The sequence below is a fragment of the Stigmatopora argus genome, chromosome 13 (genome assembly GCF_051989625.1).
Source record: "Stigmatopora argus isolate UIUO_Sarg chromosome 13, RoL_Sarg_1.0, whole genome shotgun sequence".
Classification (NCBI taxonomy): Eukaryota; Metazoa; Chordata; class Actinopteri; order Syngnathiformes; family Syngnathidae; genus Stigmatopora; species Stigmatopora argus.
This window is the reverse complement of record NC_135399.1, coordinates 4,647,881-4,667,753: the sequence shown is the minus strand read 5'-3', so window position 1 is coordinate 4,667,753 and position 19,873 is coordinate 4,647,881. Positions and strand designations below refer to the sequence as shown.

Below are 19,873 nucleotides of genomic sequence, written 5' to 3'. Positions count from 1 at the left end.
TATACATGAATCCTGGTGAAACACTGCACTCTGGCGGTGAAAAAGTCCCCTCCGCAGCCGTTATGTATAGTGGGGGATGTAGAACCTGTCTTTTCCGCCAGATGGCGATAATTTACCGTATTTTCACGACTGTACAGCGCATCGTATTTTTAGCCGCAGTGTCAGTAACGAGTGCTATTTCTGTATTTTAAACACAAAGGATGCACCGTTTTTATAGACGCGGCCAGGCATGGCAAAACACCAGCTTAAACATGCACGCTACACCCACACGCTAAAAACACGTTTTTAAAAAGGCAACGGAAGCAAAACTGAGTTCCGTTGTACTTTATTTAGCCATTTTACAATGTACTCACGTCATCATCACCCACAAATCCATCAAAGTCCTCATTTTCTGAGTTTTATACGTTCGTCCAGGCGGCCACAATCCATTCGCAAATAATAGCTAGCTAGTAGCTAGCGTCCATGCTTCGTAAAGCTGTGTTGATGCCGCTCGCCAGGCCACAATCCATTCGCAAATAGTTGCTAGCTAGTAGCTAGCGTCCATGCTTCGTAAAGCTGTGTTGATGCCGATCGCCAGGCCACAATCCATTCGCAAATAGTTACTAGCTAGTAGCTAGCGTCTATGCTTCGTAAAGCTGTGTTGATGCCGATCGCCAGGCCACAATCCATTCGCAAATAGTAGCTAGCGTCCATGCTTCGTAAAGCTGTGTTGATGCTGATCGCCAGGCCACAATCCATTGGGTGTATTGACAAAAGAACTCTATATGCCAGCAGTCACTGTGCAGTACTTTTTCTACGGGAAAATAGTAGAGTCGGGGGCTGCTTGCCGTAGTTGTGAGAGCTGTAGAGCATGGTGTACCCTATCGACTGATTTATTTTATCGTGATAACAATTTTATTATTGGTCCATATATAAAGCGCACTGGATTATAAGGCGCCCTGTCTATTTCGGAGAAAATTTAAGACTTTTATGTGCGCCTTATAGTCGTGAAAATACGGTACCTTCTTTTACAAAAGCCAGCCCTCTCCAAAAAGCCTTCGGCAAGTTTATAGGGTAAAAAAAAGTTGCTCCAGGGAAACGAGTCTGTCCAGTGAGGGCTAAAGAAGAATGGAATCAATTGTTTGGTGAATCTGATGATGATCAATCAGACTTTGAAAAATTGTAAACATTATGATGATGAATTAGACTTTAGGATTTGAAATTGTAAATTCCATTTGAGAGAAAACCCACGAACATGCAATCTCCACACAGGTGGACTGACCTGGATTTGAACCCAGGTCCCCCATTTACTACCTGGATTCCAAAATTTGGTCGATAAATTGTATCAATTACTTCCCATTTTGTGGTGTTGCTGCAATTTCTTCCTTTGCAGTTGCTGTGTGGCCAGGAGGAATGCGTGCAGTGTCTACTGGAGCAGGAAGCGTCTATTTTGCTGGGTGACGCAAAGGGTCGCACTGCCATCCACCTGGCGGCGGCAAGAGGCCACGCCTCCTGGCTGAGTGACCTGCTTGGCATAGCCTGCCCTGAACCCGACTCGCTGCCCCCACTCCGAGATCACCACGGTTACACCCCGCTGCACTGGGCGTGCTACCACGGTTGTTGTTCAGACCGAAATGGATATTTCACATGTATAACTGTCAAAGGCAGTGAATGAATTTTAACGTGTGTTTTTAGGTCACGAGGGCTGTGTGGAGGTTCTACTGGAGCAGAAGGGTTGTCGCTGCATTGACGGGAATCCGTTCACACCGCTGCATTGTGCTGTGTGAGTGCACTGCTGTTGGAAAATATTTACAGTGGTACCTCGACATACGAGCACCCCGCCCGACATACGAGCATTTCGAGATACGAGTAAAATTTCATTGGCACTGGTAGAGTTGCAATATACATAATTACAATGTCATACCTGTCAACCTGGGCCAATTCCTCCCCGTATTAATGATTGGAATTCCCCGTATTAAGCAATAGAAAACCGTACAAATGCAACGCGGCACATATTTACTCACATAGGGTGCACGTAAAAGTGTTATGGTCACGCCGCGTTGTCGTGACGCGACCGTGAATGTATTCGGACCCAAGCGCTATGACTCATAGCTGCTTAAATAACGAAACAGGAAATGATTTAATCATTTCCTGTTTCGTGTGAAAGGGGAATGCGTGTGCGCATATCATGCTTAAAGCATGACAATATTAGCAGTTGACGATGACGTTTTCGTCTGCTACCAGTGACCGAGACGATCCGGATTAGAGCCGAAATGCGTAAAACGAGATCCGTTTTACAAAAAACGTACTTAAAAAAAAAATCCCGTACAAAAGTTGTTACACGGCGTGCACAATTTGAAATGATCAAAAAACGTATAAAATACGGGAAAAACGTATAAGTTGACAGGTATGTAGTACTAGTAAGAACGTGCAATTGCCACTGGTAGAGTTCGATGCATCGAATCTGTTTAGACACTAATTATCTCGTGCCTACTAATATTCATAATTTTTGGAATTTTCCACTGCCTACTATTATTCCGGTGCCTACTATTATTAATTCATTTGGAATTTTCCACTCCCTACTATTATTCCAGTGCCTACAATTATTCGGGTCTTCATAGTACCATGCATGTTTTTGGAAGGTGGGAGGAAACCGGAGTACCCGGAGGAAACCCACGCTGGCTCGGGGAGAACATGCAAACGCCACACAGGTAGACGTGACCTGGATTTGAACCCGGGACCCTGTGAAGTCGACAATTTAACCACTCACGCCACCGGGCCGCCTAATCTCATAATTGAATGACTTTTACTCTCAATATTTCTTAAATCTCCTAATATGGCTTGAAAAGCAATGTGCTCTCACAGACTTTACTTTGCCAAAAGTTGATGCCCTTTAACCAACGTAACGTAAAAACGAGAACAACTTAAATCTCGCAGACTCATTTACTCTACAAAAACTTGCACCCTCCATACAATCGTCATCATTCTCTGTTGCCGTTTAGACGTACAAGCAACACACTTGTGAGGCAATGCAAGAGTTGATACAATCACAAAAAAAGAATTAATTCGACATCTGTCAACTCGTTTTCCATTTAACAGTATGAACGACCATGAAGCCTGTGCATCTTTACTGCTGGAGGCAATGGGATCAGATATCGCCGGCTGCAAGGATGCCAAGGACAGGTGTGTTTGTATTACGAATCATTTGCTTGCAGCTTTGTAGTTACCATATTAGTTACAATTTTGTAGTTTTTGTTTGTTTACAAAACCTTCTAGAGGGCAAGTGACTATTTTTGTCAATTATAAAAAAAATAAAGACCCCATAAAGACCTGGAGTCCTTATGGACGCAATATTGACATCTGGAAGCAAGTGTGGCCTCCAAGACCCATTCGAAATGTGGTTATCAATTTTAATTTTCATTATTCATTAATCTTCCATACCACGCATCCTCGTAATTGCTGGAGCCTTTCCCAGCTGACTTGGGGCGAAGGGCAGACTACACCCTAGACTGGTTGCCAGTCAACACACAGAGAGAGGTACACGGCCATTTGCACTCACAATTATACTGCCACCAGCGGGAATCGAGCCCGCACCTAAGTCAGACGAGTGAACTACTAAGCCTTCAGGTTTCAAATTTTTATTATTACTAAGCTTTAATTTTAATTATTTTTTTTATAAATTAATGTTGCTCTCTGCTTAGGGTCCCCAATAACTTTTATATTTACAGTGATACCTCTACTTGCAAAATAAATTGGGTCCTGAAGTGGTTTCGTAGCTTGGAAGCATATTTTACATTAATTTAGCATACAGTAATACCTTGACATACGAAAAATTTGAGATACGAGGAAAATACCAAGCAAATATTTGCCTTGAGATACGAGACAAATTTGAAATACAAGCATACGAGACAGCCAGGTGGCCGAGTATGCAAGAGGCTGCTTATGATAACAGCACACTTTCTTTCTCACCAAATCTCCCTCACGTAAAGATCTTTACGAGCACTGGGCATACAGGTTGTTTTTTTTCAAGCCGGTGCAATGAAGGGTAGTGAGAAGAAAAAGTGTATGATGACAATTCATATTAAGCATGAAGTAATCGAAAAATATGAGTGGTGTACGCGTGACTGAGCTGGCTTGCCAATACGAGAGAAGTTCTTCGACAATATGTACCATCCTTAAACAGAAGGATACTATGAAGCAGTGGTCCCCAACCACCGGGCTACCTACTGCTGGTCCGTCAGAGTGGAAAATATTAACGTTCTCAATCTCTTTAATCCTACCCCTCTTTGTGTGGGGGAGTGCTTACCGCGTCGGCCTCACAGTTCCCGGGTCAAGGGTCTCGATCCCAGTTCAGTCATCACTTTGTGGAGTTTGTATGGTCTCCCTGGGCTTACGTGGGTTATCTCCAGTTTCCTCCCACATCCCAAAAACATACAAGGTAGGCTGGTTGAGCACTCTAAATCAAGGGTGGGTAAAGCGGTCCTCGAGGGCTGCTTTGGGTGCAGGTTTTTGTTCCAACCGATCCAACACAAACAGTTTAACCAATGAGGTTCTGCTAAAACAAGAAGCACCTGACTACAATCCACCGATTGCAATTCTACGATACCAGATTGGTGGAAAGGTTGCCTCTTATAGTTTCGAACGAAAACCCGCACCCACTGCGGCCCTTTCTGGAATAGTTTGTCCACTCCTGCTCTAAATTGCCCCTAGGTATGACTGTGAGCGTGAATGGTGGTCCGTCTCCTTGTGCCCTGCGATTGGTTGGCTACCGATTCAGTGTGTCCCCTCCTGGTGCAGTTAGCTCAAATCAAATCAAAAGCCTTTATTGTCATTATACACAGCTGTTTATAATGAAATTGCTGGTGTTACTCCACAAAGTGTGTTTTCCCCAGTAAAACGATAAATAAGTAATTTAAAAAGTCACGTCCGGGCAAGGTAAATTCTAAAATATTGCACAATCTAAGATATTGCCCATTGTTATTGCACAGAAGGGATTGTGTGTCATGCTAATGAAAGTACTGAGCCCTGATGGCTGTGGGGAAAAAACTGTCCCTAAGTCTATTTGTCCATAGCTGGGATAGACTCTAGCACCCCCTGCAAACCTTAAGGATAAATGTTTCAGAAAAGTAATGAATGAATGTTCGTGAGACATAGCTCTTCTAATGAGCGCACTAGGCTATCTGTTGAGAACATATGTGTGAAGCGGGCTGCTTTGTCTGACATAAATGAGCTGTAAAAGCTGTTTATTAAGTTATTCCTTAAACTTGGAAGCTTGCAACATGTGCCTCTTTTGATGAGACTGGAGACAGCTGCCCCCTCCCAAATCAGATCCAATTTTGCTTAGGAAGGAACTTTCCGTCTCTCCCGTTTCTAAGCAAGGTTAAACTGAAGATGGAATGTTTTTTTTCTCCCAATTTGTCTTTCAGGACACCCCTCCATGCGGCGGCATTCTCAGGGCATGTCGACTGTGTCCAGGTGCTCCTTTCACACGACGCACCGGTTGACGCTGCAGACCAATCGGGTCGCACCGCGCTGATGATGGCGGCTGAGAACGGCTGCGTCGGCGCGCTCGGTACACATATTTGACTTGTGTTGATGAAAGCGCAATTTTACTACTGATTTATTTTGTGTGTACTGGTCTAGAGGTTCTACTCAACTGCGCCACAACCTGCCTCCATTACACCGACAAAGATACCAACACTGCGCTGCATCTAGCTTGTAAAAATGTAAGTGTCCAATCTTCCTCATCTTTTATGCATAGAGACTCCCAAAATCGGCCAATGCTAAGAGGTCAGCTTTCACAATTAGTGTTAGCGTGCTGACTTCGAAGTCAATTTTCGATAAACAAATGTTAACTGGCATCAGATCAGCACTGAACAAATATTTTCAGGAGATATCAACGCAATGCTAGATGTCAAATGCTTTCATTGACCCATGGCTACCTTGTAAATTAGGTCAAGGATACATTACAGTAATACCTTGACATACGAGTGCACCGACATACAAACAATTTGAGATACGAGTAAAATTTCCAGCAAATATTTACCTTGAGATACGAGACAAATTTTGATATACAGTGGTACCTTGAGATACGAGCTTAATGCGTTCCGGGACTGAGCTCGTATGGCGATTTACTCGTTCTCAAACGAACGTTTCCCATTGAAATGAACTAAAAACAAATTAATTTGTTCCGACCCTCTGAAAAAACACCAAAAACAGGATATTGGATTGTAAAAACATTTTTTATTTGTTCTAATTTGCCATCTATTAACAGAGTAACATAACTAGTGGTTGAGACGGATTTTGCGGAGGGGAGAGAGAGAGAGAGACTTTTTGCATGGCAACGCGCTCGTAACATAACAAACAAATTTAAATGAACTTGGATTACGATGCAGACACACTCAAAAATAAATTTTATCTAATCTTACACTAAACTTAATTCTAATTTTGTTTAAAATTTTTATACCTTTCTTCTCCCGGGTTGGCTCTATTTGCCCCGCCTCCACCCTGACTTTCAGATGCAGTTTTTAAAAGGATCCTATCGAGGGTTGTTCGCTTTTGTCTTCCCTTCAAATATTCTGAAAAGTATGCACACAAATGTCCTCACAATAGGATAACGCATGAGCACTTGGATTAGATTGGATAACTTTATTCATCGCGTAGTCGGGAAATTTTGTTGTCACAGTAGCAAGAGGGTGAGGATGCAGAAATATGAAAGGCATTTTAGACATAAATAGATAGGTAATAAGTAAGTTAATAAATAGATAAATACATGAATAAATATATAAATAAATAAGCGTGTTGCTGAAATATATATATATATATATATATATATATATATATATATATACATATACATATACACATATACGCATATGTGTACATACACATACATATACATACACAGATGTACATGCATGCATACTTGCCAATGAGAAGTAGTATACTCCTCTCGCTCCGCCATTATGCACTGACTAACGAGGGGAAAAAACACTGAAAAAAATGCAACACTCCGCCCAGTGCTCGTAGAGACATTACACGAGGGAGTTGCGACCAGAAAGACATTTCACGAGGGAGTTGCAGGAAGAGAGACAGTGCCCATGATGTTCTTATGAGCAGCCTCTCGCGTCCGCTGTATGCTCGTACATCAAAATTTGTCTCGTGTCTCAAGATAAACATTTGCTCAAAATTGTACTCATATCTCAAATTGCTCTTATGTCGGGCACTTGTATGTCGAGTAATTACTGTACGAGCATACATCCAGGTGTGGCCGACGCGAGAATAGAATGGGCACTGTCTCGCCGCAACTCCCTCGTTTAAACGTCTCTACGAGCACTGGACCGTTGCATTTTTTGCGTGTTTTTTTTCCTCCCGTTAGTCAGTAAAAATGGTGTACGCGTGGCAGAGCTTGCTCGCCAATACGAGGAGTACTAGTTCAAGTTGGCAAGTGGTCATGCGTTATCCTATTGTGATAACATTTGTGTGCATCAGTTTCGGAATATTTTGCAAAAAAACCTCAATAGGTTCCTTTTAAAAACTGCAGCTGAAAGTCATGGTGGAGGCGGGGCAAATAGAGCCAACCAGGGAGAAGGTATAAAAGTTTAAAACAAAATTAGAATTAAGTTCAGTGTAAGGTTAGATTAAATGTATTTTTGTGTATGTATCGTAATCCAAGTTCATTTAAAATTGTTTGTTATGTTACGAGCGAGTTGCCATGCAAAAAGGCTCTTTTGCTCTCTCTCCCTCCCTTTCTCCCCCCGCAAAATCCATCTAATTTTAATACTATTAAACATCATAACCACTAGTTATTTTTTACTCTGTCAATAGATGGCGAATTAGAACAAATAAAAATGTTTTTCCATTCCAATATCCTGTTTTTTTTCAGAGGGTTGTAACAAATTAATTTGTTTTTAGTTCATTTCTATGAGAAACTTTGATTTGAGGTACGAGTAAATCGACATACGAGCTCAGTCCCGGAACGCATTAAGCTCATATCTAAAAGGTACCACTGTATACTATAACAAGAGTTCCCCAAAACTAAATCCACTAATCCTTCATTTATCGCAGATAATGTAGACCATACATGGATGGCTGTGATAATCGAAAAACCGCGAAGTAGGACCGCCCTTATTATTACTACATACCATACTAGATATCAGTTGACCTTTTGTGCTCCAGGGTAGAACAAACTTAAACTTACCGTATTTTCTCGAATATAACACGCAGATTTTTGCTATATAATTAATTCCAATAGATGGGGTGCGTGTTATAATCAATAACTAAAATAAATTACAAATTTTCGATCGAAAAAAGCATTGTCAAACTCACTTTGACGCACGGATTTTACGTCATCTCGTAAAGCCAATCGAAAATCGGAAAGCCGAGACCACCACTGCCCCCCTCTAGCCTCGTACTCGTCTCAGTTCACCCTCTCTCAGTTCAGTTTTGGACATTGTACAAGCAACATGGCATCAAAACGAGCAAGTTATACCGCAGCGTTCAAAAGAAAAGTCATCAAAGTGGCAGAGGAATTGGGCAACAGAGAAGGTGGAAGAAAATTCGATATTAGTGAAGCTAACATCCGTGGTTGGAGGAAGAAGAAAGACTCATTATTGAAAGAAAAATTAACAGCAAAAGCATCAGGACGTGGAAGAAAAGCAATGTTCCCAGAGTTAGAGAAAGAACTTCTTAAAACGATTGCTGAGAGAAGAGCTGCAGGGTGTGCCATCAACACAGTCGAGCTGCGTATCCTCGCCCTGAAAATCATGAAAAAAACCAACAAGGATCCCGGCTTCAAATCGTCTGCATGTTGGTGCTATAAGTTTATGCAACGGCACGACCTATCTGTAAGAAAGAGAACGTCAATTGCCCAAAGGATGCCGGAGGACTACGAACATAAACTGATGGAGTATCAGCGGTTCATAATCAAGATGAGGAAGAAGCACCACTATGCACTTCGGAATATAGGAAACGCTGATAAAACCCCACTGACTTTTGATCTGCCGAACTCACTGACTGTGGATTTTAAGGGTGTAAAGTCAGTCACCATCAAGTCTACAGGAAATGAAAAATCTCGCTTCACTGTGATGCTTGGTGCATACGGGGATGGCTCCAAGATGAAACCATATGTCATCTTCAAGCGCAAGACCCTTCCGAAGGATGTTGTGTGGCCATCTGGTGTCATCGTCCGCTGCCAGGAGAAGGGTTGGATGGATGAACATCTCACCAAGGACTGGATAAGAACAGTAGGGAGTGCAAGACCTTCAACACAAAGACAACTGTTAGTTTTTGATGCATTCAGGTGTCACCGCATGCAGTGTGTGAAGGACATCTTAAAAGAAGCCAGAACAGATGTAGCCATAATTCCTGGAGGTATGACCAGCCAACTCCAGGTCATGGACGTCTCGTGCAACCGTCCCTTCAAGCAACAGATGAAGCAGAGATGGGCGGAATGGATGGCTTCAGGGGAGAAAACATTTACAGCAAGTGGCAACACCAGAAAGGCATCACTGCAGCTAATCACACAGTGGATCAAGAAGAGTTGGGACGCAGTGGAGCCTGCCATCATCACCAGAGGCTTCAAGAAGTGTTGCCTCACCAACAAGCGGGATGGTACTGAGGATGATGTGTTGTGGGAGGAAGAGGAAGTGGATGAAGGAAGCGTGGACGTTGATAGGATTCTCAACGAAGAGATGTATGAGGAGACGGATGAGAGGACAGACAAAGAGGGAGAGGAATATCTGCAGAGACTATTTAAAGATTCTGATGCGGACTCTTCATTTGAAGGATTCTAATGAATAAATTTGTACTCTTGATGAACACTTGTAGTTTAAACACATGTGATAGTCTTTTCCATTGTGCATATCTTCAAATCATTTATTTATTCAATTTGTATGTTCCTTTTCTTGTTTGAGAATGACAATAGATATTTGAATTAAAACATGGTATTGTCAATTGAAATGTAGTCAATGTTCAAGGAAGTCTAAAAGGTATTGCAACATAACACGTCTACATGATATGTTTGTCCACTCTGTGTATCATCTATTGTCCTAAAATTCAAACGCATAACTCCACCAACTGCACGACACTCGACACGCTCGTACCTGAAGATTTCTCTATCCGGTTTTGAACAAAACAATCGTGAAACGAAGAAAAAAAGGTAAGATTTCTGATTTTCGTCAGCGGGAAATTTTAGGTGCGCACTATATTCGATTACTGCGTTTTTCCAGATGTTTTTGGCCCAAAATTACCTGCGTGTTATTTTCGAGTGCGCGTTTAATTCGAGAAAATACGGTAAGTATTGAGAAACATCATGAAAAGTGTACGTGTATGGTTTTACAGGTCTCTGGTATCATACATGTAAGCGATATGACTAATTTCTGGCCATCTTTGACACCATTTAGGGAAAAGAAGACTGTGTTTTGCTCATTCTGGAAAAGTTGTCGGATTCTGCGCAAATAAACGCCACAAACGCTGCGCTACAAACGTGAGTTCTTCACCACTCCACGCAGTCCTGGTGTAGTTGACATCTTCTTTAATGATGTCTTGTCTCAACAGGCCTCTCCACTTGGCGGCCCGCAGTGGACTCAAACAGGCAGTCCAGCAGCTGCTGTCCCGAGGGGCTAACATTCAGACGGTAGATGAGCACGGTAGGATGAATCAGCCTCCATGCATGCATGCATGCTAGTCCTCTCACGTTAGAATTTTTTTCAAGCTTTAATGTAGCTCTATTGTCTGTGCTTGTTTTTTCCGAGTTGCATCGATTTTATAGATCGGGGGTGTTCCAACTTTTATCTCGGAGAGCGGCTTTCGGAAAAATTGAAAGCTGCAAGGAACAACTATGTATATATGTATATGTATATATGTATATGTATATATATATATATATATATATATATATATATATATATATATGTACGGCAGTAATCTCTACTTAAGAAATTAATTATTAACTTTAAACATTTATTTTTTCGTAACTTGAACTTTTGTAAGTAGAGCAGTACTTTATGTAAATTCTATAACTTGCTCCATGGTCCTCAAAAAAACTACCAACTAAACCCTTTAAAATGATCAAAGTGCCCCACCTTTGTATGAAAGATGTGAGAAACAGACACAAATGAAAGAAATTTGATTTATTAGTGTAATTACCGTATTTTCACGACTATAAGGCGCACCGCATTATAAGGCGCACCCTCAATGAATGACACATTTTAATTTTTTTCCCGTATATAAAGCACACTATTATAAGGCGCCCTGTCTATTTTGGAGAAAATTTAAGACTTTTAAGTGTGCCTTATATGTATACGTATATATATATGGCCGGGCCGTGACGAGGCGTGGGACTGGCCGGAGGTGGGAGTGGACACGTTCTCGTAGACACTATAGTATGTTTTTTTTCCCTGTATGATAGTCTTGCTGCATCCCTATGCATTGAAAAGTTATGTACAAAATATTGGTAAACTGTTCAAGTTGAAAGGTATGTCATAAAAACCAACCCACGGGATGGAGTTTGAACACCCCCGGTGTACCCAAATGTGATTCCACGCCATGCTTGTGGAGGTGTGTCCCAATACTTTTGTCCAAACCTAATGTGCCCTCTTCCCCCCTGTATTTTTGTGCGTTGCCAATGCACTAACGCGATGGGTGCTGTCCCTCTCTTGCTCCCGCCCCTTTCGCCATCCCCGTTTTTTGGCCATTTTGCGTCTCTCTGTAATGCAGGTTTGACCCCCGCTCTGGCTTGCGCCCCCAGCCGCGAGGTGGCCGACTGCCTGGCGCTCATTCTGGCTACCATGATGCCTTTCTGCTCCCCTTGCAGCTCCGGCGCCCCCTCACCTGGCGCCCCGCTGAGGCAACCGCCCCCCAAGGGGCACAAAGACCCCATCGCGCGGGTTCCGCGTAGCAGCAGGAACCCCTCAGGACCCTCTAGCGAGGGAACTACGGAGAACGATTCGGAGGATTCGGAAACTTTCTGACACTTTCTGTTGGGCGGAATTCCGCTTTCTGACAGTTTTCCAAGATTTCTCCACACGGGTGCTCAAAATCCAAACTGACCTCAGCACACCCCTGTCAAAAGCCATCTTATTTTTTTTCTACCAATATTTAACTTGTTCTTATTTTGGTTTGTTCCACTAAGTAAGCAGCCTTTGTCCAAGATTGTGTTGATAAACTATTCACACATGTAGATTCATTCACTCATTGCCTGCCTTTGACGATAATAGAAGTCCAGTTTATTTACCGTATTTTCTCGCATATAAGCCGTATTTGTAACTAAAAAAGATTTTCCCTTCAAAGTAACATATTTGTACTCCTTATGAAAACTATGAATATGGAGGTGAAAATTGTGAATCAGGGGGTAGCTTATACGCGAGAAATTGTAAAATTCCACGATTATAAGGCAATTTTAAGGGTGCGGCTTAATGAGAGAAAATACGGTAAGATGCGAGGACTGGTGGTAAATCCGTATGGTTCAGTGGGACCGATGCGCGTGATGTCCAATCCATTTTGACTGGGATTTTTGGTAGCGATCATTGTGTGGCCTCAGTGGCAGCCATTAGATAATTAATGAGATATGTTAAGGTTTTAAAATAAGATATTTAGGATTTAAAGAAAATTGTTCACCAGAATAGAAAAATATTGCCCAATATAAAAAAAAGTACCATACGTTATGGGCTATAAGTCGCATTTTTTTCATAGGCCCATGACTTATTCACTTTTTAGTTTTTTTCACCGATAGCCTGTTTTAAGGTTTTAGTTATCCCCCCAAAAATGTCAATGTTATGTTAACAGATGCTTGTTTTTTCTCCATTTTACTATAAATACGTATAGTTTGTTCTTGGTAATTGATCATTTAAAAAATGCCCACCAAAAATGCAAAAACAAACCAAAAAAATTCAAGAACATCTATACTCCAGTGCAAATTATTTGGCTGGTGCGACTTATTGTCCAAAAAATACAACAACTGCGTGAGAAGAAATCTAATCATTTGAAATAATTGTCCTTTCAGCCATACAAAAGGATGTAAAAATTTGGAAATTGTAATGTGAGTGGAGTCATAATTTTTCTGTTGTATGACAAAAAGTTCAAAAGACATTATATAAATGTTTGGTTTGAACAGTCATCATTTTGGACTGAAAAAACTTTTTAATATGAGAGCATAGTTGTTTTCTTTAGTCTTTGTTACTTGAAGCACAAACCGTGAATAGTTGTGTAGAAAGTTCCACGAATATGCACTGCTTGCATGTTTACCTTATCCAAACAGGGTAGCCGATGTCAACTTATTTGAATTATAATTAAATAACAAAAACATGAAAACATTCCTTTTTAATCAGGCACGCTCACCCTCCTACGTGGGAGCTTTTCTTTGATTAGTTATTATTTATATATATATATATATATATATATATATATATATATATATATATATATATATATATATATATATATATATATATATATATATATATATATATATATATATATATATATATATATATATATATATATATATACATACATTATTCGCGCAATGGTACACAGCACTTCAATGTAAAATTTTCACCTGTGTTTGACTACCTTACCAGCAAAACGTGCCATCAAATGTGTGCAGTGCCTTCACATCTGCTTCTATTGCTTTTGTTGGAAATCTTCATTTTGAGAAGGTCACCTGAATCACAACCAGCATATTTCTTTGGACATTGACTAAGGTGTATTATGGACAGGCTGGAAGGTCAACACAAATGAGAACATCAGGTTATGTTCATTAAAGAAAGGATTTCATTTAATAATGTACAGTGTTCCCTCAATTATAATGCGACTTTACTCATCGCGATTTTTTCTGCTATTAATTATCCCCCGTTTTTCCTTAAGTTAAAAAACGTGAAAATCCAAGCTGAAACTCTTAAGCAAAACTCGGCATTGGGAAAAAAAGGTAGTTATAATAGGGGTGACCCTACTTCGAGATTTTTCGATTATCGCGGCCATGTCTGGTCTACATTAACCACAATATTCGAGGGATTACTGCACTCCTGAAAAAATGTACGAAAAGTACTTTTTTTTCTTATACGGGATTGCTCATATTTTTGGTCACTTATTTCTTCCCACATTTTGCACTCGAGTCACACTGTTCCTCTTATGAAAATGTTCCAAATATTCATGTGATGCAGTACAATAGCATGCTATTAGCCCAAAACTTTAAATCCACACTTGAACTCGTAAGCGGAAGCCACTCTTGCTACTAGGACTTCGATTATCGCGGCCATGTCTGGTCTACATTAACCACGATATTCGAGGGATTACTGCACTCCTGAAAAAATGTACGGAAACTAAATTTTTTCTTATATGGGATTGCTCATATTTTTGGTCACTTATTTCTTCCCACATTTTGCACCCGAGTCACACTGTTCCTGTTATGCAAATCTTCCAAATATTCATGTGATGCAGTACTAATAGCATACTATTAGCCCAAAAGCTTAAAGCCCCCCTCCCCACCCCCAAAAGAAGCCCCTTGTATTTCAAAGAGCATATTTAATAGCTTGGCATTGTCAACAATGAACACCCTCAAGAAATTCTCTATTCATGTTCAATACAGACCGACTAAAAAATTGACCTTGGATTTACCTGAAATCCACGGCAATTTGTCAATAACCATCAACGCACACCCATGCATTAAAAAAAGAAAATCCTACATTTGACAATTTCAATATGTTTTTATGCTCAAGATGTCCCTAATTTGATCTCCTCAGCAAGACCTTAATACACCTACGTAATCACTCCAAATCTCAATTCCTGCATGTTTTGTGTTTTGTTTCCATGATGACCAACTAAAGAATTGGTCACGCATTCCCAATCCGATAGATTGAAACCAAACAACTAGAATAAACCAAATGTTACTTCCATTGATATTTATTTGAACAATTTACGACCATGTCCTGACTATAGTGGTACCTTGTGTTTTAAGTCTTATGTACATAAAAAAAAACTGCGGAGATACTTGACTTTTATTTGACAGTGTGAGTATTTCGGTTTGAAGAGAGATTTTGTCTTTTTGTAGATTTGTTATCTGTAATAATATTTGCTGGTAGTAAAATTTGTGGCCAATTATTGTTGAAACTGCCATCTCTGATACTGCTCTTTTGTATAGCGATGTATAATGCTTTGTAATACAAGCTGTTGAAACCTAAATTAACGCAAAACAAGCTTCATGAATCGCGCCAGCCGTTCCTGATGCAGTACGACCACACTTCAGTATTTTTATATTCCAACTGTACACTTTAGCAAAAAATAAATCAATGTCTTGCAGTTTTGCATTTGTCTTTTTCATATGTAAAATAATGACAAACACAGATTTATAGATCAATGTAAATAATTTTTTAATAGTTACACAATCTCTATACATATTCAAACTTTAAATTACAATATCAAACTATAGTGACAGGGTCATCAGGGTGATGAAATAAAAACTTAATCTCCACAGTTTTGCGCCTATTAAAAATGTTGAAATTGTGTCGTATGGAATGTTTACTTACATGCTCGTCTGTTGGTAAATAAAATGTTTAAAAATGGTCCTGGCGCTCAACTAATGTTGGAGCCCATTGTCCAGCATCCAATGGGTACTCACTCAACAGTTGACCCCCAATCCAGTCCAGTGGTCGGGCACCATGAGGAAGTATTTGTCCATGGCCTCGCAAAAGCGGGAACGGTACAGCTCGGGTGAAACTACGGTGGGCATCTTTCCTGCACAAAGAGAATACCGAGATTACTGATGAGAAATATATATATATAAAAAAAAAGCTAATTTATACAAGTTTATTTTGAACGTTTAGTTTTGTGCTTACATACTTTTTTTTGCTACTACCATGCAACTGTGATTAAAAACATTGTATATACAAGGTTAAGGTATTACATTTGCTATATTTTCAATTGAAATGTATAACTATAATTTGAATCAGATTTTTGTTATATTTTTGGGGTGATGTGTTAAACTTGATGTCTAGTTTTTCTAATTTCTGTTTTGTGCTCTGCATTTTCAGAAGAAAAAAAGAATATTGAATATGTCTCTTAGTATTACTTGATTGCAAATGTTTAATAGTTTTAATTGTATGCTGGGAAGGTTATATTTATTAACATTTTTTTTTTAACTTAATATAATTTGGATTTTTACTAAGTAATTTCACATTCATAATTTGGATTTTTATTAAGTAATTTCACATTCATAATTTGGATTTTTATTAAGTAATTTCACATTTATACGCAAGATCAATTTTCGACATACGAGTGCCCCGACATACGAGCAAATTGAGATACGATTAAAATTTCAGGCAAATATTTATCTTGCGATACGAGACAAATTTTGATATACAAGCATACAGCGGACACGAGAGGCTGCTCATACGAACATCATGAGCACTATATTTCTGGTCGCAACTCCCTCGTGTAATATCTCTAGGAGCACTGGGCTGAGCGTTGCATTTTTTCAGTTTTTTTCCCCTCGTTAGTCAGTGCGAATGGCGTATGGTAAGTGGTCATGCGTTATCCTATTGTGAGGACATTTGTGTGCATAATTTTGGGAATATTTTGAAGGGAAGACAAAAGCAAACAACCCTCGAATTAGAATTAAGTTTAGGGTTAGGTTAGATTAAATTTATTTTTGAGTGTGTCTGCATCATAATCCAAGTTTATTTAAATTTGTTTGTTATGTTACGAGCGTGTTGCCGTCCAAAAAGTCCCCTCCGCGAAATCTGTCTAATTTTAGTACTATTAAACACATTTCACTAGTATTAAACCACTAGCTATTTGTTACATTTTTAATAGATGGCGAATTAGAACAAATAAAAATGTTTTTCCAATCCAATATCCTGTTTTTGGTGGGGGTTTTTCAGATGGTTGGAACAAATTAATTTGTTTTTAGTTCATTCCTATGGGAAACGTTCATTTGAGTTACGAGTCAATCGACATACAAGCTCAGTCCCGGAACGAATTAAGCTCGTATCTCGAGGTACCACTGTAAATTTAAGCAGGTAAAGAGGCATATTGAGGCACCCCAGTTCAATTGGGGTCCCAAAATAAAAAATGCAGGATTTTTTTTTTTTTTAAGTAGACAATCAAACTGTGTAAATGAATAAAAGGCACCTTTTGGGTGACGTGTCAAATAAAATACACTGAGTTCATGAAATAAAAACCAACATTATGAAAAATGTAGGCTTTGAATCTATAGCAGCAACAACATGAACATGGTAAATGTCATTATTAGGTTTAAAGTTTTTGCTGGTGAGATGAAAAGAAATAATACTTTGTTTAAAGCCATAAGTAATTGAAAAAAAAAAGATATAATTCTAAATATAATTTATAAACTAATTACCAATTACTTTTTGGCACTATAAATCGCATTCGTTTTTCTAGTTAGGCTGCTCTGGGAGAATTCTTTCTTTTTCACTGTGACAGTCGCAAGATTGAACAGTTTTTTTTAGGAATCAGTCTCTGAAAAAGTTAATAAAATTCCTTAACAGATGCCCATTTAAGTCTGTTTTCCATTTTACCAGCACATTTTCTTAAAAAGCTCCCTAAATATGCTACTAACACTCCAGTGCAAATTATGTTTTTTTTCACCCTCTTGCGCATTTTTCGTCTGGTGCGACTTGTAATCCGAAAAATACAGTAAAACGAATTGTAATCAATTAAAAAAGGAAGAATAAAAATGTAAATTTACTTAAAAGTGGCCCGTGTGTTTGAATTTGATGATTTTTTTTAGTTCAGTTTTGTGACGTCACATAAATCTGTTCCTTGGTTGCAATCCATTTTAGAAAGTGACTGACCATCTATTGTCGTTAATACGTGACCTGAGCCAATGATCCCCTACCTTGACCTCCCAGAATTCCAGTGGATTTGACCACCATCTCCAGCCTTTTGTCCCACGTGAAAGTCCTGATGTAATCTGCGAGAATGTGGAGAGGTTAAAACGAGCAGGTGTTAAAAACGACTCAAGGGTTGTGACTGGGGTTACCGATGATCCCGACCACCAGCTGATTGGAGGCGTCATCGCGTCCCACTAGCAGTGAGTAGTCGATGATGAGGTGGCTCGACAGGAAGTAGGCGTCGCTGTGAATGGCAGCACGCAGCACCGACTTGCAGTGCGAGCGGATGTACAGCGGGTTGTCGTAGATGAGTTTGAGCAGGTTTTCGTCCAGCAGCACCACCTCACAACTCTCCTTGCCTGAGTCTGTCTTCACGTTGCGGTTACGCAGCGAGCCTTTTAGGTCGAACACCTGAGCGGAGAGGCAATGTGAATATCTCGCTTCTTATCCATTTAGAATAACATGATGCAATATTTGACAACTTTAGGGTCAGTAAGTCCATCCTACTTTTACTTTTATCTATTTTGGACAGAATTTTAATGATTACACAGGCAACAGTACTCGGACGATTCGCCGAAAGACGTTTCGCCGACGGACGGTTTGCTGACGGACAGTTTGCCGACGGACAGTTCGCCGAACAGACGTTTCGCCGAAAAAATTAAAGTGTTGAATTTATTATTTTATTAAACAAATAAAAGTGGGGATGTTTCTCATTGTGTTGTTTTTTGTGCCGAGGTTGAAAAACATACACACACGATCCGGGGGCGGGCTGAGCGCGCGAATCCCGTTTCGGCGAAACGTCCGTTCGGCGAAACGTCCATTCGGCGAACTGTCCGTAGGCGAAACGTCTTTCGGCGAATCGTCCGGAAACGCAGGCAACATGTTGGGGAAAAATGGTTACTTTAGGTCTGACAGCTGTTTTCAACTCATTTTGAATGCAGGCTTGATCTTATTTTTATTCCTATTGGTTTATTTAGATCGTTTTGGGATGTCATAAAACACTTTTTTTCAACTAAAGGTACCACCGTCTCTGCAACAATATATTATACATTAATGATGGCCAAACAAAACTAAAGCTCCAAAGCTGGTGTCACTCTAGTGTGTTTCAAATGACATTGTCGGAACTGCTAACAAACCACAGCTGTCACATGACTAATGGGGTCTGAAGCATTGTGCGTCCTGCTTTGGAGGTCATCAATTACATCGGTTAATTTTTGATGATGATGGTAGTCTGTCTCGTGAGTAAAGGGGCTTTCATTGTGAAGCCACCACTTTACATTACCATAATGCACATACAGTAATGCACTTACATACGAGTGCCCCGACATATGAGCAATTTGAGATACGAGTAAAATTTCGAGCAAATATTTACCTTGAGATACAAGACAGATTTTGATATACGAGCATATAGCCTACGCCTATGAGAACATCATTTGTGACTCAAGCATGTTTGACCCATATAAGGAGTGCTACATTTGCTCCAGTTTTTTTTACCTAGGTCTACAATGTCTTCTGTGTCTGTGCTTGCTACGGTCTTGCATTCCCGAATACGGGATGAAATAAAGTTCTAATCTAATCTAAAAAAATTCATTCAGTCAGAAAAAAGGACTTCAAAACGTTTTCCGCTTTAATCCAAAGTAAAATCACTTCAAATTGGCATTTTTTAAAATAAAAACTAAAATAGCTTTTCTTTTAGAAATGTTGTTGGTGGTGGGTGGTAATATTGTTTGTATTTGACGTTTAACTTGGATTAATCTTTTTTTTTGATTGAAGTAACTTTTTGGGGTTTGAATGAGTTGTGGCTCAAACACAAAATCGATTACTTCCATCAAAAAAATATTTTCAATTAAAAGTGTTCAAAAGCACTTATAAAATTCACTTCTAACAAAAAATCTTTTGCAAACAAAGAAAAATAGTGCTAAAAAAATATTTTTTAATCTCAACTATATTTTTGCATTTAAACATATTTTTTGAAAAGCTTTTTGATTGAAGGTTTTGTCTGATCAAAAATAAATATTTGTATTGAAGCTACTTTTTGTGGATTA

General features: G+C 39.6%; 2 protein-coding genes across 10 annotated transcripts in view; one reads left to right on the top strand and one right to left on the bottom strand.

Moving 5' to 3' along the window:
- ankrd44 (ankyrin repeat domain 44) overlaps positions 1–12,923 on the top strand; it is a 54,124-nt gene extending 41,201 nt beyond the window's left edge. For 3 of the 5 annotated variants that reach the window (XM_077616961.1, XM_077616962.1, XM_077616960.1), the window contains 8 exons: positions 1,373–1,595; positions 1,675–1,762; positions 3,079–3,162; positions 5,406–5,551; positions 5,623–5,705; positions 10,383–10,465; positions 10,537–10,628; positions 11,698–12,923. In XM_077616961.1, coding sequence (XP_077473087.1) covers positions 1,373–1,595; positions 1,675–1,762; positions 3,079–3,162; positions 5,406–5,551; positions 5,623–5,705; positions 10,383–10,465; positions 10,537–10,628; positions 11,698–11,951 — 1,053 coding nt within the window. In that variant the 3' untranslated portion in view covers positions 11,952–12,923. The remainder of the gene's footprint in view (positions 1–1,372; positions 1,596–1,674; positions 1,763–3,078; positions 3,163–5,405; positions 5,552–5,622; positions 5,706–10,382; positions 10,466–10,536; positions 10,629–11,697) is intronic. The other 2 variants (XM_077616964.1, XM_077616963.1) reach the window with 1 other exon arrangement.
- Positions 12,924–15,322: 2,399 nt separating this feature from the next.
- The window catches only part of pikfyve (phosphoinositide kinase, FYVE finger containing), a 41,085-nt gene continuing 36,534 nt past the window's right edge, over positions 15,323–19,873 (bottom strand). For all 5 annotated transcript variants that reach the window (XM_077616418.1, XM_077616419.1, XM_077616416.1 and 2 more), the window contains 3 exons: positions 17,978–18,239; positions 17,834–17,908; positions 15,323–15,711 (listed from right to left, as the gene is read on the bottom strand). In XM_077616418.1, coding sequence (XP_077472544.1) covers positions 15,596–15,711; positions 17,834–17,908; positions 17,978–18,239 — 453 coding nt within the window. In that variant the 3' untranslated portion in view covers positions 15,323–15,595. The remainder of the gene's footprint in view (positions 15,712–17,833; positions 17,909–17,977; positions 18,240–19,873) is intronic.